The sequence below is a fragment of the Xiphophorus maculatus genome, chromosome 10, assembly GCF_002775205.1.
Source record: "Xiphophorus maculatus strain JP 163 A chromosome 10, X_maculatus-5.0-male, whole genome shotgun sequence".
NCBI lineage: Eukaryota > Metazoa > Chordata > Actinopteri > Cyprinodontiformes > Poeciliidae > Xiphophorus > Xiphophorus maculatus.
In genome coordinates this window covers 4,834,870-4,858,585 of record NC_036452.1, presented here as the reverse complement: position 1 = coordinate 4,858,585, position 23,716 = coordinate 4,834,870, and the positions used below count along the sequence as shown (strand labels likewise).

The 23,716-nt window shown below is 39.5% G+C and overlaps 1 protein-coding gene across 1 annotated transcript in view; it reads left to right on the top strand.

The window, feature by feature from the left end:
* LOC102224021 (low-density lipoprotein receptor-related protein 2-like) overlaps positions 1 to 21,943 on the top strand; it is a 44,650-nt gene extending 22,707 nt beyond the window's left edge. The window contains exons 40-81 of the mRNA XM_023341343.1: positions 205 to 652; positions 1,145 to 1,310; positions 1,415 to 1,573; positions 1,647 to 1,936; positions 2,388 to 2,591; positions 2,683 to 2,925; positions 3,531 to 3,656; positions 3,748 to 3,867; positions 4,014 to 4,145; positions 4,973 to 5,174; positions 5,254 to 5,549; positions 6,977 to 7,493; positions 7,592 to 7,747; positions 7,952 to 8,122; positions 8,226 to 8,449; positions 8,537 to 8,714; positions 9,672 to 9,868; positions 9,973 to 10,218; positions 10,325 to 10,453; positions 10,623 to 10,742; positions 10,961 to 11,077; positions 11,746 to 11,862; positions 12,451 to 12,588; positions 13,026 to 13,148; positions 13,729 to 13,857; positions 15,029 to 15,160; positions 15,241 to 15,366; positions 15,479 to 15,622; positions 16,371 to 16,536; positions 16,615 to 16,743; positions 16,824 to 17,044; positions 17,894 to 18,076; positions 18,197 to 18,316; positions 18,434 to 18,521; positions 19,038 to 19,102; positions 19,209 to 19,371; positions 19,554 to 19,617; positions 19,742 to 19,873; positions 20,115 to 20,201; positions 20,439 to 20,501; positions 20,596 to 20,652; positions 21,594 to 21,943. Of these exons, the coding sequence (XP_023197111.1) occupies positions 205 to 652; positions 1,145 to 1,310; positions 1,415 to 1,573; positions 1,647 to 1,936; positions 2,388 to 2,591; positions 2,683 to 2,925; positions 3,531 to 3,656; positions 3,748 to 3,867; positions 4,014 to 4,145; positions 4,973 to 5,174; positions 5,254 to 5,549; positions 6,977 to 7,493; positions 7,592 to 7,747; positions 7,952 to 8,122; positions 8,226 to 8,449; positions 8,537 to 8,714; positions 9,672 to 9,868; positions 9,973 to 10,218; positions 10,325 to 10,453; positions 10,623 to 10,742; positions 10,961 to 11,077; positions 11,746 to 11,862; positions 12,451 to 12,588; positions 13,026 to 13,148; positions 13,729 to 13,857; positions 15,029 to 15,160; positions 15,241 to 15,366; positions 15,479 to 15,622; positions 16,371 to 16,536; positions 16,615 to 16,743; positions 16,824 to 17,044; positions 17,894 to 18,076; positions 18,197 to 18,316; positions 18,434 to 18,521; positions 19,038 to 19,102; positions 19,209 to 19,371; positions 19,554 to 19,617; positions 19,742 to 19,873; positions 20,115 to 20,201; positions 20,439 to 20,501; positions 20,596 to 20,652; positions 21,594 to 21,632 (6,927 nt within the window). The 3' untranslated portion in view covers positions 21,633 to 21,943. The remainder of the gene's footprint in view (positions 1 to 204; positions 653 to 1,144; positions 1,311 to 1,414; positions 1,574 to 1,646; positions 1,937 to 2,387; positions 2,592 to 2,682; positions 2,926 to 3,530; positions 3,657 to 3,747; positions 3,868 to 4,013; positions 4,146 to 4,972; positions 5,175 to 5,253; positions 5,550 to 6,976; positions 7,494 to 7,591; positions 7,748 to 7,951; positions 8,123 to 8,225; positions 8,450 to 8,536; positions 8,715 to 9,671; positions 9,869 to 9,972; positions 10,219 to 10,324; positions 10,454 to 10,622; positions 10,743 to 10,960; positions 11,078 to 11,745; positions 11,863 to 12,450; positions 12,589 to 13,025; positions 13,149 to 13,728; positions 13,858 to 15,028; positions 15,161 to 15,240; positions 15,367 to 15,478; positions 15,623 to 16,370; positions 16,537 to 16,614; positions 16,744 to 16,823; positions 17,045 to 17,893; positions 18,077 to 18,196; positions 18,317 to 18,433; positions 18,522 to 19,037; positions 19,103 to 19,208; positions 19,372 to 19,553; positions 19,618 to 19,741; positions 19,874 to 20,114; positions 20,202 to 20,438; positions 20,502 to 20,595; positions 20,653 to 21,593) is intronic.
* The last annotated feature ends 1,773 nt before the right edge of the window (positions 21,944 to 23,716 follow it).

The window sequence follows — 23,716 nt, the reverse complement described above, 5'->3', positions numbered from 1 at the left end:
AGGCCTAAACAACATAAACAACATAAGTAGCCTTCTCTTCTGCCTCATGATTTTTGCAGGCTTTGTGTTTGCAGCTTGACCTCTGCAGGAATATCCAACCATAATCTCCACCTGTTGGTTTTGAAAGCACTGTTGAAATTAATAGTGATTTCAAGGTTTCCTGTTCTTCTTTTTAAGCAGAAAATATGTTTTAAACGTTGCCAGGTGATCCGGGACAGCCTTAACGGGGTGATGGATGTCGCCGTCTTCGACTCTCACGTTCAGCCCACCTCTGCCAACCTGGTGGGCTTCAACCCCTGCCATGAAGACAACGGACGCTGCCAGCAGCTCTGCTTCGCCATTCCCGAGCAGCAGAAACCCAAATGCGCCTGCGCTCACGGCTCGCTCCTTAGTAACGGTGTCACATGCGGTTACGGGCAGGACGAGTTTTTAGTTTTCACCACCGACTACACGTTGAATAGCCTAAGGTTGGACTCAACGGATCACAGCCTTCCCTTTCCCACGGTGAATTTGGACTACAATGTTATAGCGTTGGATTTCGACTACAAAGAGAGGCGAATTTTCTACACCCAGTCAAAGGGGTTAGGTCGGAGCGTCATCGGCTACATCACAACAACATCAATCACCAGTCCGCCTGTAATCCTGGCCTCAAGTGAGTTTACTGCAAAGCATCACCTCAATTCACTTTGTCATTCTTCATTAGAATCACAATAATAAATTTTCCAGGACGATAAATTGAATAAATTGAACAATAACGTTGTTGCTTTAAGACCATTCTCAATCAATATAATGTAAGGACAAAATAATGCAAGTACACAGAGATCAATAAACTTTGATTTCCCTTGAACAGTTAACAGTAGAAGTGGAAAACATTTTAAATATCCCAAATAAATAAACAAAACAACAAATAAAATGGATGCTGAAGTCTCAAAACAAAGTTGTCCTTTTAAAAAGGGGGCTAGTTGAGATCAGTACACCAGAATGAAGAAGCCTTTTGTGTCATTTAGTCATTTCAGAAAAACAAACAATGCAAATGGAAATTATCGAGCTTGATTTAATTCATTTTGTAATTATTTGATTTATTGCGACGGGCTTATTTTTGATCTCTCTGTTTTTTAACATCTCACATTCACTTACTCCCCAGACTTGGATGATCCAGACGGGCTGGCGTATGATTGGATCCACAAGCGTCTCTACTTCACCGACTACGCTACGCGTAACGTCCAGTCGATTGGCCTGGATGGGCAGAACCGCTCAGTCATTGCTCACGCAAACCGTCCCAGAGGCATCATCGTTGACCCGTGCTATGGGTAAAAAAAAAAACGCTAAATGTTTCAATTTAAGTTGATTTAACTGTATTTTTACACATCATATTTAATGTCTCCTTTAATTTTGTTGCATTGTCTATTCCCAGTTACTTGTACTGGACTGATTGGGGAACTCCAGCTAAGATTGAGAGGGCGACGCTAGGTGGGAACTTCCGGACCGCCATCGTCAACGACAGTCTGATAACACCAAATGGCCTGTCTATAGACTACGAGGAGAGGATGCTCTACTGGGCTGACGCCTCGCTGTAAGTCTTAAAACATCCCTCTTCCCTAAAGAAAGTAAACTTTCCCCATTTATTTATTCGTGTTTTTCAACAGTTACAAAATCGAGCGGGCCACCCTGAACGGCGAGAACCGAGAGGTGATTCTTCAGGGAGTCCAGTACCCGTTTTCCATGACCGTGTTTCAGCAGGACATCTTCTGGACGGACTGGACGGAGCGGGGTGTGTTCAGGGCCGGAAAGGACGACGGCTCGGGTTACACAGTGCTAGCCCAGGACTTGCAGTACCGACCCAATGACATCCACATCTATGCGAGCTCCAAGCAGGAGGCGTGTGTCAGCTTCTGTCAGCAGTTCAACGGAGGCTGCAGTGACATCTGCGTTTCCGGTGAGAACCCAGTCATCGTTTCATTACTGAAAACAGGTGCAACAGTATGGCCGGGCGAAATTACATATTAGGGTCACAGTAGATAGAAGAGAAGAGGAACTCCAAGGAGTGCATTGGTGAAAAAAGTCTGATTTTCCAAAAATTTACTCGTCAAAACCCAAAAATGTGATTAATCAATAAATTGATTTGTCAGCCAGACCTATACGACAGCTTAAAATTACTTCTTTTTACTTTTCTGTACCTGAATTAGACTGTGTGTTTCTCTACATGTAACATTGTAATAAGATCTTTTCTCAGGTAAATCAGATGCAAATGAAAACATTATTATTTTGGTAAATAATTGATTTAAATTGTAAGGCATCTTTAGTTTAGAGCCTCCGCAACAAAAAGAGACATTAATTAGCTCTGGTTCTGTTACTATCTCTTACTTTCTCTCTCATCGTTCCTGCAGGTCCAGTGGGCCCGGAATGCCAGTGTCCTCACGAGGGGAATTGGTACCTTGCAAATAATGGCAAAGATTGCATCAAAGACACAGGGAAGCGCTGTCAGCCTGAACAGTTCACCTGTCTCAACGGCAACTGCATTTCAGCTCGCTGGAAATGCGACGGCTTCAACGACTGCAATGATCGCTCCGATGAGCTGGAGAGAGTGTGCGGTGAGACAGAAAAGGAGTTTTTATGCCTCTATTGTATAAAATAATGTTTTGTTTTACGTAAGAAGCTATAATCTCTTATTTTGCTTCCTAGCTTTCCACACTTGCTCACCGTTGGACTTCACCTGCGACAACGGTCGCTGCGTCCCGATGAGCTACGTCTGTGACTACACCGACGACTGCGGTGACAACAGCGACGAGCGGGGCTGCGCCTTCCCCACCTGCAACCCGACAGTAGACTTCACCTGCGCCAACGGACGCTGCATCAACTCGGCCTACGTCTGCGACGGACGCAACGACTGTCGAGACAACGTTACATCTGATGAAATCAACTGCCGTGAGTAATGACAGGGCGGTTGATTCATGGAGAAATGAGTTTAGATCTACATGGAGGGGCAACACAGTTTTAAAGTCAGGGAGAGTAGTGAATTCAATGTAAATAATTTTTCATCCATTTATTTATCAGTTAGTCCAACTATTTCTCCTTTTATGCACCAGTCTTTCCGTCTCTCTATCTCCCATTGTCATTTCTGCGAATTTTATTATTGAACTTTTATTGGGAAAATGTGTAGAAACTCTGGATATAGAAAACTGTACAGAAAACTTACTACTTACAGAAAGAGCTCCAGATTATCTGGCGTTTCTCAGTAACTACGCTAAAGTATTAATAGTCAGGATAGAATATGAATAGAATCCATGTCTCTGTTTCTTTTGTTCTCTAACCAAAGTATTAAATCTCCTCCTAGTTTCAAATCACAATTCAAAATGCACCTGTTCAAGTTGACCTATTCTTTATAATTTGTCTTATTTCATTTCTATTGAAATGAAATATAAAGGTGCTAACAAATAAAAAATGCATTATTAGTCAGATTAATATATTCTGCGTTACAGTATAAGTCATATCTATGTGGCACTGAAGCTCTGATCTTCCTCCTTTTCCAGCTGACCGTGTGTGTCCAGGTGGCCAGATCAAGTGTGAACACAACAATATCTGCATCTTCCCTGAAAACCTGTGTGACGGCTACAACAACTGTGGTGACAACAGCGACGAGAACCCCCTATTCTGCGGTAAAACACCACAAGGAACTTTCTTTAAAGAGACTTGATCATTAAAAGCTTTTTCCATTCTGAATTTGTTTTTTATGTACCACACCTGCAGCCGGCCGTACATGCGCTGCCAATCAGTTCAGTTGTGATGAAGGAAAGTGTATTCCTCAGTCATGGGTCTGTGACTCCATCACTGACTGCACCGATAAGACGGATGAGCCTCCTTCTTGTGGTAAACCTTCTCTATTTAGGTTTAAAATATATCAGTTCTGTTCTTTTAAGAATCGTTTTCTTGCATACATAAAAATGTATTGTTTTAATTTGATGTTTTGAGTCACATTGAAATGTAATTTAAAGGTATTTCTCTGTTTTGTGCAGAGGACATAGTCAAAACATGTGCTGCTGGCGAGTTCACATGCACCAACGGGAACTGTATCCCTCAGTCCGTGGTTTGTGACGGCAACAATGACTGCTGGGACAACAGTGATGAGGCTCCAGAACTGCAGTGTGGTGAGACAGCGGTTTTACTTAAAAAGTATTTATAACACTTTTGATTCTTAAAGTTCTGTTATGTTACAATCACAGATTTTGAAGTATTTCATTGGAACTTGATGTGACAAACCGACCAAAAAGTTATTCATAAACATGAGCAGGAAAGAAAGGAATCCATGGTTTTCAGAAATGTTCAACAAATAAAGATCTAAAATTGAAGTATACTCGTTACTTATCAGGTGACTTCTAAAAATGTTTTCATTTTGGGTTTGCAAAACGCGACTTCATACTCAAGATCCCTTTTCAGTTTTAATAGTTTAAACACTAAATACACTTTAATATGTTTTAATATGCTCAGTGGAAACTGTTTTAGTTCTAAGACAGGAATTAACGTCTACAGTCTTCCTTGTTTCTACTCTTAGTCGTTCCCGCAATCAGCATAAAGAAAAATGAATGCCGCTCCTTGATTGGCTGCTTTGCAAATGCCAGCCAATAGTCAAGAAGCTGCAATTTCACATATTTTTATATGGTCTACGAACACAAATTTGCAAATAGATGAATTTTTGCAAATAAAATTCCGCGAATACTTAACCAAGAGAGAATAATTTTAGTTTGCACTAATTTTGCTACTTTGTATTAATCTATTGCACTTAATGGAGTGAGTGACTCTATTCCTAAGGACCCAATGTCTTATTCGAAGATGTGTTCCTGCTCCATCTCAGCTGAATTACATTCTTAGTATGTAAAAATGTTTTGTATTGGCTTCATACTGAACCACTTATTTGATTCAGTAGTTGATCCTGAAACACACATTTTACCGTATTACCTTTCTCTTTGTCCTGTAGGTGAGCGTACCTGCAGTTCCAACCAGTTCACCTGTCCAACCTGGTACCCGGGTCACCCTCGCTGCGTGCCGCTGAACGCCGTGTGCGACGGGGAGAAAGACTGCGCTAACGCAGCCGACGAGCTGCAGAACTGTCCCATCCGGAACTGCCACATGAACGAGTTTGCCTGTGCCAACGGACTCTGCATCCTCATCCCATACCAGTGCGTGTGAAACATTTGCAAAAGCGTAACAGCAGACGTTATTTAGCTCAACCTAAACCTAACTCTCTACCTCTCCCAGCTGTGACCGCGTGAATGACTGCGGAGACGGCAGCGACGAGTTGAACTGTAAGTACGACACCTGCAGCAGCAGCCAGTTCACCTGCGGGAACGGAGCCTGCATCCCCGCCTCCTACACCTGCGACGGGAGTAACGACTGCCTGGACGGTTCAGACGAGGCCGACAGCTTGTGCGTCACGCTGCAGCCGACCTGCTCGCCCCAGCAGTACATGTGCAGCTCAGGAGAGTGTATTGACCTCCACAAGGTGTGCAACGGGCAGAAGGACTGCCAGGACAACAGCGATGAAAAAGGCTGCGGTGAGAGAAATGAGCTCATGTACATTACTGTCTTTGATTCGTTACAGTGAAGACAGATTAAAGGTGTCACCTAAACAGGATATGTTTTAAGACAAATTAACCCTGATGAGATCCTAAGAGCATGATGGGCCGTTCCTTTGTTTTTATTCTAAGCCGTTTATACTGGAGTGATTGACTTTGTAGCTCAAATATTTTATTTGTAGAATAGTTATCTCAGTTCAATTCAATTTAATTAAATTTTACCCTGCAAAAACACAAAATCTTACCAAGTATGTTTGGTCCAGTTTCTTAGTACACTTGAAATAAGAGAAAACTAACTTAAAATTACTTTTCAGCAAGATGTAGGAGCTTGTTTTAGGTCAATAATTTCTTAACATTGATGGAAAAGTTACACTGGAAGATCATTTCATTAAAAACATGAAGAAACTGTCTTGTTATAAGTGCAACAATTGACTTAAAACAAGCTCCTATATCTTACTGAAAAGTAATTTTAAGGTGATTTTGTCTTATTTCAAGTGTACTGAGATATTTGCACTAAAAACTAGACAAAACTACTTGTTTTTGCAGTGTTTTTATATAGAGACAATCCAAAACAAATCTCATCTTGAGCCACATCATTTTAATTCAATCCCACTTACCAATAATCCTAGTTGTTAAACAGTGCATTAAGCTCAAATTATCATTCTAAGGAAATCCAGCAGATTGGATGCAGAATTCACTCCTCTTATGCAAGACAGTGGACGATCGCTTGCTTTGTGTCATTGACATTACAACAATCCCTTTTACTCTTGTTCTCTAGGGGGAAAAAGTTCCCAATGGAAATCATTAAAGGGAACATTTTTTTTGTCACACTTTCATCTCAGCATAATCTACAAGATTCTTCTGTTACGCTTCTAAGTTGTGCTATTTATCCACCAGGTGGCGCATCTTTTTCTTATTCAAAGCATGCATCAAAACTTCAAACTTTGTTCTAACTTTTAGCAAGTGTGCTTTGCCACAGTAATGCTAATTATGGATCACTGTTCATTTTAGATCATGGCGTGTGTGTTTTAGAAATCTACATATGCATAATGTATTTTATGGAGATTTATTTATTTATTTGTCAACAAAAACATAAAGAAGTATGGAAGACGATTAGGGCAACAGAACAAAATGACTCTTTTCTTACAATTCTGACCGTTTTCTCAGAATTTTATTTTTGTCAGAATTCTGAGAAAAAAGTCAGAATCTCTTCTGTAGAAAACATACCAAAATCTGCTACAAAGTTTTAAAACACTGGCCTGTTTAAACAAAAAAATGTAAATACATAATATTTTTTCCCTACTCTAATTAGAGTAATTAGAGTTTTTCGGCTATTTTTGCTTTTTTAAATATTCTCAGTGCAAAACTAATCTTTATTTTTGTACTTTTTTTTTCTTTTTGCTTAGGAGTCAATGAGTGTCTGAACACACAGGTCCATCAGTGCGCTCAGCTCTGCACAGACACCCTCACCGGCTATTACTGCTCCTGTAACCCAGGCTATCGCCTCATGCCCGATGGAAAAGCCTGCGAGGACATCAACGAGTGCACCACCACGCCGGCTGTGTGCAGTCAGATCTGCGAGAACAGCGTCGGATCTTTCCACTGTAAATGCGCTCCTGGGTACATCCGCGAACCGGACGGACGCACCTGTCGTCAGAACAGCGGCGTCCCCTCTTACCTGTTGTACAGCAATCGCTACTACATCCGTTATTTATACGTAGATGGGACGAAGTCTGGCATAGCGCAGCAGGGCTTGTCAAATGTGGTCGCTGTAGATTATGATGACTATGAGAAATGGCTGTATTGGCTGGATGTGGGTGCTGGAAAGATTGAGAGGATGCGTTTTGACGGCACTGGCAGAGAGACACTAGTGGCTCATAACATCGGAGGAGCTGAAGGCCTGGTAGTAGACTGGGTGGGAAGGTGAGTAAAAAGAGAGCAACGTATAGGTTTACGCTTATATATTATAGTCAAATGTTTGCAATTAAAGTACATCAGTAAGAATGTTTTGCATCTTGCAGGAAGCTGTACTGGGTGGATAGTTATTATAGCTCGGTTCATGTGATGGAGTTGGACGGGCGCTACCAGAAGAAGCTGGTGACCGGAGAGTTTAAAAACGGAAATGACACGTATTTCATCAGCCGACCGCGCGCCGTGGCCATTAACCCCAAATATGGGTACACATACACAATAAAGCACAAGCTTTAAAGTTGTTGAATAACTCAAAAAAAATAATTTTAAGTCTTTGTGTGAGACATTTTTGTAACTTTAAGATCTATTCGTATGTATAAATGATACATTTGAATAAAAATTCCTCCTAATCTCATTATTTGACTTTTTCTCGCCCTCCTTCTTCTTCCCTGAATGTCTCTTTTTCTCAGATGGCTGTACTGGACAGACTGGGGCGACAAAGCGTATATCGGCAGAGTTGGCATGGATGGCAGGAACATCAGCGCCATCATCACGACCAAACTGGAGTGGCCCAACGCTCTGACCATCGACTACACCACCAACAAAATCTTCTTTGCTGATTCACATCTTAACTTTTTGGAGTGAGTTACTAAAAAATTACAGTGCATTCACAAACTGTGAAAAGTGTTTTCCTTTTGGGATCGCAAATACAAATTTCCTCTCATTTTTGTTTAAATATTTTAGCTATGCAGACATGGACGGCCAGAACCGACACCGGGCCATTGCTGGGACTCTTCCTCACGTCTTTGCTGCTTCCCTGTTTGAAGACTGGATCTACTGGACAGACTGGAACACTCACACCTTAGAGAGAGCGCATAAATATACCGGCGAGCAGCGCATCATCATGGGGAACAACACCCATCGGCCCTATGACATACGAGTCCACCACCCTTACAGGCAGCCTAGAAGTAAATCAATATATACTATTTAAATTGAGTGTATGAGAAGACTACAACAACAATTTTATTATTTTTTGGGATAATTTTATTCACCAGGTGAGAACCCTTGCTCCTCACATCACCTGACCTGCAGCCATCTGTGCCTGATCGCTCCTGGAGGTCAGCAAGCTTCCTGCGAGTGTCCGGATCACTTCATTGGCATAGCGTTGGGATTTCAGATCCAGTGTGTGGCAGACTGCTCCAGCACCCAGTTCCGCTGTGGAGACAACGAGAAGTTAGTCTGACGGAAAATGCTGCTTCGTATCTGTTTCATTTCATAATCCACTGTTATACTTAATCATCAAATCACTCCTAATTTGTCAACTACCATCACAAAGATGTTTTACTAAACGTTAGAAATGAAATCTAATAAAATTATAATAATTAGCATATTTTGAGAGAGGCACAAGTGTCACAATTTGAATGTGAATTTATTTAATAAGTGACAGTGCAAATTAATCAATAAACAGATTTAGCAATGAGGGCTAATTTTCATCTGATTTAATACAAAGATAGGTTTGGGGAAAAAAATTAAAAGAAAATGTAAATAACTGCGTAAATTAATTAGATATGGCTTCACAATTTATAAAATGCTAAATAAAATATTTACATTTTAAAATTATTTATTATTTTCATTTCTTAAATATTCATAGCACACACATTTATCTGTTGATGGTATATAGTTTACTGATTTTAAATATTTTTATGTTGCAACGGATTCAATTATTTTATCTCCCAGTTTTACAAAAATCAGTGGTAAAATTGGAAATTGGAAATTTTACCACTGATTAGTTTGTGATTAGTAATTAGTTTGTTGTTGTGTGGTTGTATGACTCAAGCAATCCAATGTCAGTTTAGATCATTTCATTTGAGAAAAGAAATATCAAATAAATAAACATTAGAGAATTTAATATGTAATGAATTAAGTTTTTGGTTAATTTTTAACAACTGATTATTTTTTTATTTGATAAATTAATAAATTATTTACAGTAATTATAAAGGTCTTTAAATTTGACTTGGATTTCTGACATATTCCAATATTTGCTCACAACTCATGATCAAATAAAAATGGAAAATTAAAAACATCTCTATTAATTCACATAAATTCAAAACAGGAAATTTGAAGGGAAAATTAATTATAAAGGTTTATCTATCTATCTTAATTTGCCACCGTTTTTGTGTGTTTTTCTAGATGTGTGCCTATATGGTGGAAGTGCGACGGCCAATCAGATTGCGGCGATGGTTCAGACGAACCTCAGACCTGTCCACCTCGGTACTGCCGCATCGGCCAGTTCCAGTGTCGGGACGGGAACTGTACCTTCCCCGGTTTCCTCTGCGACGGACACCCAGACTGTCCTGACAGCTCAGATGAGGACGCTGCCCTCTGCAGTATGGGAGTTTCATAAACCTGAAAATATTAAATATATCAGTCAATCAAATCTGATCAGATTCTTAGTGGAAGTCGGTTCATGTTGTGTTTCGTGTTCTTGTAGGCGATCATCGATGCGAGGTGAACCAGTTCCAGTGTAAAAACAAGAAGTGCATCCCTGTGTCCTGGCACTGCGATGGATTCACCGACTGCTCTGACGGCAGCGATGAGGACGCAGAGACTTGTGCTCAGAAGACCTGCCGACCTGGAGAGTTCAAGTGCGCCAATGGCCGCTGCCTACCTTCTAGCTACGTGTGTGACGCCCAGGACGACTGCGGAGACGGATCAGATGAGCCGTTTGAAACCTGCAGTAAGTATCAGAATGGATCCGGTGAAGGTCTGGTGTTACTGGAACGTCTTGCATGTTCCTGCACGTTCAGATCTCACCTCTCGTTTATCTTTCTGTCTCTTCTCAGTGGGTCCAGAATACAAGTGTGATGAAGACACAGAGTTTTCCTGCAAGACAAACTACCGCTGTGTTCCTCAGTGGGCCCGCTGCGACGGCACAAACGACTGCTTGGACAACAGCGACGAGGAAGGCTGCGGTCAGTTCTTACCTGTTACATCCACGTTTGATCTTCTTGTCCTTCAATATTCTTTTGTTACTTTTGAGGAGTTTTCTACCTGACTGCAAACAATAAACCAAGAGCTTATTAACTTTGATACCAAACTGCAGTCATTATTCACTGACCATGTGTTCAATCGCCCAAACAGAGGAGCTGACCTGTGACCCTCTGGGAGATTTCCGCTGTGACAACCACCGTTGTGTTCCCATACGATGGAAGTGTGACGGCGCCGATGACTGCGGCGATGGATCTGATGAGAGAAACTGTGGTAAGTCTTTGATTCTTTATGTTTGAACTCAGTCGTTGTTGAAGCTTCTTAAAAAATATTACATCCATGTTTCTCTTGCTTTATAGATTTTGCTATTTTTTAATCTAATTTGTACTTTGTTAATGTATTCTCCTTTCCTTTTAAGCTTTATATCAGATAAATCAGCTGCTTTCAGGCTGTAGATAAATGTTTCTTTGTGATTGATTTTTTTTTTTCAGAGCCAAGGTCTTGCACTGAAAGCGAGTTTCGTTGCGACAACGCTCAATGCATCCCTGGAAACTGGCGGTGCGACCATGACAACGACTGCGGAGACAACTCGGATGAACGAGACTGCGGTGAGCATGCAGTGCATTTAAAACCCACTTCGTTTTTGGTTTGCAGCTCTACCTTTATCAGCGTTCCTGCACAGAAGTGAAAAGTGTTAAGTTTGCTTTTGATACTTTCTAGGTCTGGATTCACTGAGCACTGAAAATGCTTCTTTCCAGACTTTATTCTTTATTCTAAAAGTTAAAAAAGTACATTTTTATTTAGATTTATATAACCTGCATTGTTTATATATGTGTCTTGGATTTTCAATTTTCCATTTTTTGGGTTTCTGACTTATATTTTACTGTTTTGGGGCTTTGGACAACTTTTAGTCTGAGAACAAGACCTGTTTGTCTTAAATTTCTTCCACATCAGTCACCTGCTACTTTTAAAAATTTGTACAAAGAAAAAACTTATCAGTTGAAAAACTCTGTTTTACACAATTGGTTTTTAGTTTTGGATAATCCAGTCCAGATTTGGCAAATCTAAAAATAATAATCCTTTTTTTAATTTCAAGGACAGTTTCAGTCTGATCCCATGATTTGTAGAACAGATGAAGCATTTTCAGGGTGTACTCAGATCTCCCTAAAGTAATAACAATAATGAGAAAAAACTAAATATGACTCTGGAAAATAATTCAGGAATTTTTAAACGAAAGATCCTTAGAGACCCTGATTTGTGCTTCTCTCTCCTTCAGAGCTGCTGACATGTCGCCCGGGTTTCTTCCAGTGCGACTCGGGTCACTGCATCCCCACCGCGCTGCAGTGTGATGGCCAGGCCGACTGTCTGGATTTATCTGATGAGACAAGCTGTCGTAAGTAAACATGAAAACTAACAAAACCCTGCCAGGTATCCAAGTATTTTAGTTCACTTTCTCTTACAAATATAGAAACATTATTCCAGATTACTGGCTTCCAAAATGATCAAACGGTTGTGTAACACAATGGTTTACATCTTTATGATTAAAGTTAACATGAATCGTTCCCAGAATACTTCCTTAAATGACTGAAAACGTAATTTTCTTGCAACAGCAGTAATTAATATCACAGAAATGTAAAATTATACTTTTTTTTAATTCAAAATTGAAACTTGCAAACTGGAAAATATGTAAAAGCCATAAATATTTGAAAGCTTAACAGCAGATTAGTTAATTCTTTTTCATGTTTTACTTCAGTTTTATGCGTAATACTTAAACACAAGTTCTAAAAAGTGTTTCTTCATTGACATGCAACAAAGATGTATTTAAGTGATGCACTGGAGTTTATTCTTTATTTTCAATTTGAATATCTTCTTGTTCAACTTAATTTTGAGAAATGTTTTTGTGTCGTCACAAATAATTTGGTTTATACATTTTTTTTTTTTTTGCAGCAATGTGATTCTCTGATTCTTCCGACTTTTCCAGCAACTCGCTACCCAGGAGGCCGTTGGTGTCGTCCCAATCAGTTCCAGTGCGCAAACCGCCTGTGTGTGAGTCCAAGCTGGGTGTGTGACGGCGTCGACGACTGTGGAGATCGCTCTGACGAAGTGCTCAGTCTTTGCTGTGAGAAAAATTGCCATTTTTATCCTTATAATATTCTGTTAAAGGTTTTATTTAAACACAAACGTTTCTGATGAGAATATCTTGATGTACATATGTAGGTTCTTATGATCAACACAAAAAAGCTCAAAATAATAAGCTGTTTTTGAGTTAAGCTAAATTAACAATAATATAAAAATCAATAGTATGTGACATGTAAGAAAACTAACTATAGACTTATTGTTATGAAACTTTTGTAGTGTTACAGTTTGAGTTTTGACTTTAAAACGACGTTTTTTAACACACGTCTGAACTTCAGACATGGAAATTAATATATTTACTATGAGCTACAAACCTTGACCCACCTACAGAAAATTCAGATGTAAAATTGGAAAAATGTTGGTTTAAACTGTTCGTCATTTGATAAAAACATAAGTAAAATTATGTTTGTTTTTAATCAGTGAACGTCACCTGTAAGATGCCGTCCAGGTTCCGCTGTGCCAACGGCTACTGCATCTACTCAGGCCTGCTGTGTAACATGAAGGATGACTGCGGAGACGGCAGCGATGAAGACGAAGTCCTCTGTATGATTTACACACACACAAACAACATTTTATCTGCATCTATAAACCACAACACCACATCCAAAGCAAGCTCGGAAACATGTGGACAAATCCACATTTGCAAGCTTCAAATCAGGATAAGTGCAGAACTGTTGTCCATTTGTTTTGTCTTTTAAATGTAGCCATAACCAGATTTGTGTTAAGTTTCTGAGATTGCCAAGCATTAGTCTAAACCCCTCTAATGCGCTGACCTTTGCTGAACCGAGGTCAGTGAAACGGGAAATCCCGATGTAAAACCAGTGACCCCAAAGGTCACAACGCCTCCAGCTTCCAGATGATAAGAAAGTAGTTCACTTCATGAAAATGTTGCACAATCGGCTTAAACATCCATCAAATTATTCTTAGAGAAGATTATATTGTTAGGGGCAGGGTAGTCATTCCCACTGGCTTGTTCATGGAAAATAAATTGTTTGTTGGTCATATCATGTTACAACATGCAACCATTGTTTATGTGTGGCCTCTTAGTGTTTGATATCAAAGTGTGGTGGAAAATGTTTTTATCTTTAGGTTTCTTTAAAGAATAATTGTGCATCTTTGACAGGCCGTGAGCCCACCCTGGCCCCCTGCACCCTAGAACAGTTTAAATGTACCAACGGACACTGTGTGGCCCTGGCTTACGTCTGTGACCACAACGACAACTGTGGGGACCGTACAGATGAAATGGGCTGCAGTGAGTAACACAAACACTTATTAACCTTATCGAAAACATATTTGAGTTATTCTATGTCTAGTCTTAAGAAAATTAGACAAAAATTTGACATTTATTTACCAAAAATTTCAGATTAAACATATTTGGGGTTTAATTCCAACTAAAGAGGTATATCAGACTTACCAGCTGCCATTTTTTGCTCTAATTACTTAATTGGTTGTTAAGTTACTCTACTGACAGGGATGCTTTATTAAAAACGGCTTCATATCTTCTACTGGGTGTTACGGTTATAACATATAAAAGGTAACAAAATTGAACTTGTTACCTTTTTAAAGCTAGAACTTTCTGGCGATACAAAACCATGTTTGACTTACAAGAAGACAAGTTTTTAAAAACATAAACACCTCAAAAGCACAAAATCTTACCAGGTATTTTTGGTTTAGTTTCTAATGAAAATTAGAACTAAAGCTGAGAGAAAACAAAGTTGAGTCACAAGTAACTTTTCACCATAATATAGGGACTTGTTTTAAATTAATTCCTTAATGTTGCTAAAAAAAATTCTAGTTATAAGTTAAATAATTTGGCAGTGGAATAAGACATTTTTCTCATATTATAATTTGAAAAAGTCTTGTTCCACTGGCAGATTATTTCACTTACAGCTAGCACTTTTTCATCAGTATTAAGGAATTATTGACTTAAAACAAGCTCATATATCTTGCTGAGAAGTTACTTGTATGTTAGTTTGGTCATATTTCAAGTGTACACAGATATTTGCACTAGAAACTGGACAAAAATACTTGATAATATGTTTTTGCAGTAAAGGTATTTGATCTATGCAAAAAATAACATTAAAACGTTGCAGTTTTGAACTACAACATTCTGTTTAACTCACTTTAGTTGTTAGCTTTGCTAATCTTGAGTTAAGTAAGATGTTAAAGTAAGTTAGGTTATTTTCCTAACTGATGTATCAATCTTAAAAAGGGTCTCGAAATGTTTTGAAGTGTTTTTTATAAAATAGCTGCAAACCCTTGAAGCTAGGTAGTAGGTAATAAAAAGATCTGACGTGAACATTTTCTGTTTTGATATTTACATAAAGATCAAAATTCCTCTTGTTCTTTTCCCATTTTCTTCTTGAGTTCTTTAACAATGTTTTGTTTGTTTGTTTGTTTTTTTCTACAAACTCTGAATCCAGATTTTGGCCAAGATCGGAACTGCGATGAGAAGCTCTGCCAACACGTTTGCACCAACCTGGACGGTACCGGCTTTATCTGCTCCTGCAGGACTGGATATAAGGTGGACCCCGACAGCACCTACAACTGCCTCGGTACACGCATTCCCAACCCAAAGAGGTCCAAACCCACTTGTTCTCCCTTTCAGAACCTGACAATTTTCTCTGTCTTGCAGACATTGATGAGTGTAAAGAGTATGGTACCTGTCCTCAGGTGTGTAAGAACACCAAAGGAAGCTACGACTGTGAGTGTTCATCTGGCTACAGGAAAGTGGGTGAAGGAAAGATGTGTGAGGCTGAAGGTGAGAGCAATCTTTTATGGGCCTGAAGCAACTTATGGGGTGAGAAAAATCGAGGGACATTTCCACCGTGGTAAATATGTGCTAAAATATGTAGCGTGTGCTTCTCCTTCAGGAGCCGCTCCTCTGCTGCTGCTCCCGGAGAGCGTTCGGATCCGGAGGTTCAACCTGCAGGCGGAAACTTACCACGACTTCCTCCAGGAGGAGGAGCGCATCATGGCTCTGGACTACGACTGGGACCACAACAACACTGGATTCAGTAAGACGCTTTTACCAGTCGTCGCTTTAACAGGAACATTTTGTGCAAAATTCACATCTTTTACGTTATTATACTTCCATTTAAGTCTCAAATGGTTCTCAGACGCTCAGCACGTCAAAAAACTACCCAGACATTTTTTTTGGCAATATGTTAGTGTTTTTTGTTTCTGGAAAATGAGCCGTATCAAAAACCTCCCGATTGTTGAGCCACAATTAACAGACACTGCGCTGTTACCTAGCAACCCCAGACGACCCTTGCCCCTCTAGAAACCCAAGCAGAGCTCCAGCACATTTGATCAGCTTGTTTTACTGCTGTATGTACAATGGCTGTTGGAAAAGACAAGTGTGTTATTGTTGACTTACCGTTCAAAAGCCACTTGATGCATTCTTGTTGGTTGTGCAGGAGGCTCCACTTCTGCTTTTCAAAGATGCACAGTTGTATAATTTTGCATCTGTTTGCAGCCATTTTCAGGTGCAAGTGTAAACTTTGATTTGTGGGGGCGTGGCCAGCTGCGTCTTATATGGATTAGGATGTAAAATGACAAGACGCCCTAAAACATCTCATTCTGAAAGAAGTTGAAAATAAAAATGAAAATCTTGTCTTTATCTCACTATCTAAGAATGATTTTGTTCATAAAATGTAATGAACATGTTTTATATACACCGTAGGCGAATCCTAACTTGTTCAAGGAAGCATAGTAGGTCACATTTTTGCAGTAAGTTTTGTATTTTGTTTATTAACCTTTTAGGTATGGTATACTTCACTGTTGCTGGTAAGGACTCTGAGCCTGGTGCCATTAAGAGAGCATACATACCTTCAGTGGACGATGGCAGTAATAACATCGCTGCTGCTGTTGACCTGGGTATCAAATACATCACAACACCAGATGGGATCGCTGTGGACTGGGTGGGCAGGTGAGGTACTTGATTTCTGTATAAGCTTGTTATTATAAGATTGTCCACTAATGAGAAGTTTGTATTTTCTCTTCCTAGAAACCTTTACTGGGCAGATTCCAGGCTAAAAAGATTAGAAGTGGCCATGTTAGATGGACGCTACAGGAAGCATCTTGTGAAGACTGATTTGGGGTATCCATCTGCTGTGGCGGTCAACCCTCGGCTCGGGTAAGGCAGAAAAAGATTGCGTTACTGTTGACAGAAATAAAACAAACCTGTAAAAATTACTTGTCTAATTCCTGCTGCAGAATGCTGTACTGGGCAGACCGAGGAGACGTAGCTAAGATCGAGTGTTCGTGGTTGGACGGGCAGGAGAGAAAAGTTCTAGTAGCCGACGGCCTGGGTTGGCCCACCGGCCTGTCCATCGACTTCACCAACGGAGACAGAATTTACTGGTCGGACTCCAAGGAAAGCCGTATTGAGTCTGTTCTGCCTTCAGGAGAGCAACGCAGAACAGCAGTTTTTATAGGTGAGAAACAGGAAGTGGGTCTAAAAAGGCTCACATTGTACAATAAATATGACCCAGTAATTAAAGGTAATAAATAATGGCTGTCTTCTTGCTGCTTCTCCTTGAAAGTCGCCTTTGTTTTGTGTTGGACTAACAGACTAGACTCTCCCACCTGATCTATACAGGACACTAAACACTAAATCTTACCAAGTATTTTTGATGTAGTTTCTAGCGCAAATATCTTGAAATACGACCAAACCAGTTTTAAGTCAGTGATTCCTTAATATTGATTAAAGAGTATTAGTCCCGCTGACACATTATTTGAATAATCTGCCAGTAGGACTACCATTTAGCAATTATTGACATAAAGCAAGCTCCTTGCTCAAAAGTTACTTATAAGTTAGTTTTGTCTTATTAATACTGTTCTAAGATATTTGCACTATAGAAACAGACAAAAAAATATTGATTTTGTATTTTTGCAGCCCTTCTATACTTATAAAAGGCCATGTGGCTGTTTGATTCTCTCTTTTCCCTGAAATCTACCATCACATGTTGAACTCTATTAAGTAATTAGCCAACATTTTATGACAATTGGGTTTATTTTATTTAGAGGTGAACCAGGGTAAACACCAATGCGTGCCACACCTTTTAGATTGGTACTTGTAGAAAAAGATTGACAACCAAAAAGATAGTTCTTTTTATTCTCCCAGCATAACTGTGCACTATTTCATGTTGGTTTACCAAATAAAGAGATTAAAGTTTGATTGTCCAAGTGGTTTGATTATCTGGAAAATTTCAGGGTCTGCTGCATTTACATGCCTGAAGCTTATAAAATATCAAACTTTCTGTCTTTTTTTTTTTTATGCGTAGATGTGAGAAACCCCTTCAGCGTGTGTGTGTTTGAGGACCACGTTTACTGGAGCACTCAGGAGAAAGGCGAGGTTTTCCGGCAGGACAAGTTTGGCCAAGGAGACAAAGTGAAACTGTTGACTGCTGGACCTTGGCTGACTCAGATCTCTGTGTACCAGCAGCAGAGATACAACTCCATGGCCAGTAAGACCAACACACACATCACATGTTCAACAACTCTATGAAGAGAATGTCGTAGTATGTCCTTTATTCTCCACTCTTTTCATTCCACCTTCTTTTTCTATTTTTTTTTTACACATGCAGTAAAGAATCCATGCAAAGGAACCTGCAGCCACCTGTGCTTGATCCGGCCGGGAGGCTACACCTGCGCCTGTCCTGAGGGCACCAACTTCATCACCGGCAGCAACACAGAATGCGACGCCGGTAAGAAACCAAACCTTTTAGCTTCACTTGTGTTAAGAGAGCAGAAGGAGATGAATTTGTGCAGATACAGGAACAGAGAAGAGAGAAAACTCACTCAGTACTTCTATGATTGCTCAGGTTTTGATCCACCGCCCACCATGCCTCCACCATGCCAGTGTCAAAATGGAGGCACGTGCTACTTTGACGACAACAAAGCTCTTTGCATGTAAGAGTTTGGGTTCTGTTTCACTGCATTAAACTGTCTTAAAAATTAAAAAGCACAAGTTCATCTTTTATTGCAATGCCATGATCACACACAGTAAAAAGGATGAAAAATCCATCCTTCACTGGGGAAATTATTAATTTAATTCATTATGAAACATGGTTCAGACTGTTTAGAAACTTTGTATTTCTAACAAATGACTTGTTTAATGGGGTCTTTGTATGAGATACACACTTTAAAGCCCCTCCTTTAAAAATAGGAAAGACAAGAAAACACTTTAAAAGTCAGGCAGAGGCTGCAGGGAAATAGCTACTTTCTTAAATGAAGTCAGTTAGATGATTGAAATTTTTTAAAAACTGAAACTGTGACAAAAAAAACTGGAAAGCATCTATGTTTAATCTGTGGGGGATATCGTAAAAATCTCCAAAGCTAAGTGTTGAAATTATGAATGCCAATAAGTTGAATATTTGTTCAGAATATAAACAATGTGGGGTTTTTATGTATGTTTTTACTCCACAGATGTCCTTCTGCATGGAAGGGTGACTACTGCCAGACCAGTGTGCACAACGTGGTTGCATCTTCAGGTATGTTTTTATTTCCATAGATATAACAGAGGAAAATAAAAATAACATTAATATTATTATCAAAAAGTCTCATCCTGTGTCTCTTCCTTTTGTGTTTCCCTGACAGTTGGAATAGCCATTGGGGTGACGGTGCTGGTTGTGGCCCTGCTGGTGGCTCTGGTTTACTTCTGCAGGAAGAAGTCCAACATCATGGAGAGGCTGCAGGGCAGCTTGCCCAGCATGCCCAGTATGCCCAGTATGCCATCCATGCCCACTTTCTCAGGTTTAAGGTAAGCTGTTGAGGTCAAATATTCAATCATAGCAGAAAGATGCACATGGGACAAATATTACAACATATTTTGGATGCTAAAACTGGTTTATATTCTACTTTTTTAAAGGCAGTTTCTATATTTTTAATGCATTTGACTGTGTCAGCGTTTTGACACGTTGAGTTTTTGTTGATGATGTTTAGGAATGGATTCACCCAAAATGGACCAAATACAGCAGAGAATGAATCGAGGCCGAACGGAGATACAGTCAGTAATAATTATCTTTATTACCTTCTTTTTGTCTTATTATGATTTTTCAGCACCGTTTTAAACTTCTAACCCGGCTGGTAAACAGTGTAAATAAACGGCTGTATTTTCCGCCCGGGGTCAGGTTCCCTCCATCTCGGTGTCGATCTTTGACACGGAGGGGAAGAGCTTCGAGAATCCGGCGTATGAAGCTGAAGGGCAGCCTGGCTCTACCAGCAGGGTGACGCCCACTTCCACTCCTGCTCAAACACACAAGGTCATTAAAAACACACACAACTGTTCGCCTCCACTTTGGAGTTATTCCACTCACACCTCAACCTGTTCATAGCTGAAAAACTTCTTATCCTTCTAGATATGTTGTTAAATGTATTCTGTCTGATGCCATTTTCTCATGTTTTTTGATGGAAATATGTTTAAAAGACATTTATAATTTATGCTCATGACATTGTAAACAAGTGCAGCATAAATGTTGATGAGCTTAATTTATTCTTCCTCAGGAGAACATTATTAACCCCCTGTATGTGGAGGAAGGTCAAGCTATGGGTGACCTCACAACAAGTTCAGCTAAATCTGCCATTTCTAAGGTCAGTTTATTAACCAATTGAAACAATACATTATTTTTATTGTGATAGATATTGTGATCTGTCTGTCTATACCTATCAGCATCTATTTATATATCTACATTTACATCTATCTAAATATCTACATCTAGCTATATATCTCTATCTGTCTCTATTTATTCTGTAAGTCTGTGTTTCTGGACCTCATGTTTCTGAGCTCAGCATCAAGGATTTAATCTTCCTGCCTGTCTTCTTTCTCAGGAGGCTGTCGGTGCATTTGAAGAGGATGTTGATGTTGCATCAAGTTCCCGGGTAGCCATGGAGGTATGCGTCAAAGTTTAGGACAAAAGGTTTGCAATCCGATGACAGCCTCTGTAAAACCTTTGTCTAATCAAAACTTAATTTCTGTTTTCAACAGCAAATCAAACCCACTCAGGATGAAGGTTCAGACTCCGTCGTGAATCCCATCTACATGGTGAGCGAAAACTCACCATGCAGAAATCTCTCTATCATGTAGCCAATGAAGTCTCATGTTTTATTTGAAGTAAATATTTACCTAATAAAGCAATACCATGTGGTAGAAAGCCTTAAGAACATTTATTCTTCCTGTGTTCTCAAATTGTTTTTGTAAAATTAGGATTCCAAAACTACAATAGCACCAGAAAAAGTCTCTTTTTTTGTCCTACTATCACAAATGTAAACAAAAATGTATTACTCAAGACTAAGAGTTAACTTTCCCTACAACAAACACTCCAGGTGGGACTGACATCAAAATAATAAATAAAAAATTAACTACCTCATTCCTGCTGTTAAGTACAGTGAGCGATCTGTGATGCTGTGGGCCTGTTGCTCTTCTAAATGCCCTAATATTCTTGTTAGAATATATAGCGTCAACAATTCAACTCAACTTTATTAACAGTTGACAGTTTCACAAATACCCACAGAAACATCCAAACAACAGGATCCTAAGATGAGAAAGAAAAACTTAAAAAAAAAAAATAAAATAAAAACAATAAAAGCAAAAAAAGGCAAACAGCAGGGCAGATGTTCTTGGAAAAACTAGTTTAGTTCTTTAATACTACAAATACTAATAAATACTACCAATACTACTACTTTTTAAATGAATGAAAATCCAAAAAGTGACAAAATCATTGCAGAAATGTTTTTTAGGCGCAAAATTTATCTCCCTAGAAAATCTTAGTTCCAGGATAAAAACCTGGAGACCCTTGTAGAGAGAAGAACTGTCATTATTTTATACAGTTTTAACAGCAGAAGAATAATCCTGTATGTACTCAAATTAAAGGCTTTATTTAGTTTTATTTTTTCACACATCTTCACAGTGTTAGTGACCTTAACTTGGATAGAAACTAGTTCATTTTGCTGCATCTCTATCCAACATTTTTAATGTTCTTGCAGGCATACGAACGAGAGTCTACTTCTGATTCCGACGTTTGAGACGACCTCTGCGCTCCTGGATGGGAGATAAACCCACCGGAAATAAAAACATGGACTCAACAAAATTTATCTAGAAACCTTGTGAAAGAGAAAGCACAGTATTCTGTGACACCTTTAGATGTAACTTAACTTCAGTGAAGGTATTTGTATGAATATAATCTGGAATATGTGATTTCTAATGAGTAGAATCCGGCTGGTTTAGTTCAGCGAATATTGTAAATCAAACCTTTGAAACATTCTTTATTAGGAGTTTGTCTCTTTTGTAAATTTTAATTCCATGAAGCATCTTTTATTAAACTTTTATCATTAAATTGTGTCTGTCGCTGGCATTATTCTTTGATCTTTCAGTCTAATCACAAGAAGAGGCTCCCCCCTGCGTTATCCCTTTTGATCACAGATAAAACTCTGATCTCCATCTTCTGCGTCTGACCCACTGAGCGACTGCGAAACGCTTTGTCATCCTCTATTTAATCCTGCAATCGCAGAGCAACCACAACACTTCTATGTGCCTTTTCTCACACACTCCGGTGTGTCTGAACACATTAGGGCCGTGCCAGCCAAACGAGCGGAGGCACCACAGACAAGTGAACAAGGCAGATAAGAGAGAGGGGCTGGGAAGGGTGGTGGGAGCCGTGTTTTCATGCCTCGTGATGATTCACAGTCCACGTTTCCAACCTGCTGGTTCCCCACGAGGCATCACCCAGAGAGCGAGCTGCACTCAGAGAGGTGGAGGGAGGGAGAGATGCACACCAAAGAGGCATGCAGCTCACAGCATGTGTGCACACAGTGCTGCCTTCGGGGACTGTGGGAACATTACCTCATGCATGAATTGTCCAGTTATACCAGAATGGGTTTTAGAAAGCCAAGGAATTCCCATATTTAAAAACTAGAGTTGGAACATGTCAGTTTTCTTCTGAGCGACAGAAAAACCTGTGTTTTTCCACATCTGACTGGATGTAACCGGATCCTTCCTGCGTTTGCTGGTTTTATGGAATGACACGGTTTGTCTTTGTCAATTTATTCTGACGAGAACAGCAAACAGAAAAATGGGCCGCCCGCTCCAAGTCCTACACAAAACAGAAGTATATAGCAAAATGGAAGTAAATTCCTGCTACTTTGCAATTGTATGTTCACTTAGTCATTCACATAAACAAATGTATTTATGTATTACAACACTGATTATGAAAATAATAAATAATAAACTGTATTTATTTGGATAAAAAAAAAAACACTCTCCTATGCCGCAGGACAACTTGACAAAAGGGGTACACAACCGGTTCCCGATCTTAAAGTCAGACAGTTATAACAACGACAGAGTTTTCAAAGGTGCTACAGTCAGGTAAGGAACAATCTGAATAACAAAAAAAAACTACATTTTGTGTAATTACAACAAAAGAGAAGTACAACCCAGTTACAAGTGCATCAAAACTCTTAGTGCACTGATTGCAGTTTTCTGGCCGATCACTGATTACCGATCTTTAAAAAGCCTGACCTGCTGATTGCGATTCCTTTTGTCTGAAATGTTGCTAAATATAGTAAGAAAGTTGCTGAGTTGGCAACAGTGGGGCGACTGTTGTTAAATGCAAACATGCAGACATGATCTGGTGGGCCGGTCTGTCAGTCAAACCTCTAATTGCAAAGCAAAAGAGAACAGTGGCTGATTTTTAGACCTTTGCTGAGGTAGATAAGATTGGGGGATAAGATCGGCTTCACAGGTGAGTATCGGCGGATCACCGATCTCCTAAAGTTAAGAAAATCAGCTCGGATAAATCGTCGTATTCTACTATGAACACATCCACTACTATGCATGTACTTTAATGTATTTTTCTTTTAATTAATCTAAAATAATACAAAGGTTTGGGACATATGTCTGGATACACAGATGCGGATAATCTCTTATTTTGTGCGCATGTTAAGTGGGTTTTTTTCTTTCTTTTTTGCCTCATAAAGTCCATGGAAAATTAATCCTAAGCGGTTGCTCAAATCTCAGATTGGAGTGGACATTATTAGCAGCCAGAACAATCCAGATTGGTGCATCCCAATAAAAATAGATAGCAATATTCACTTCGCCCTTTTTGAACATT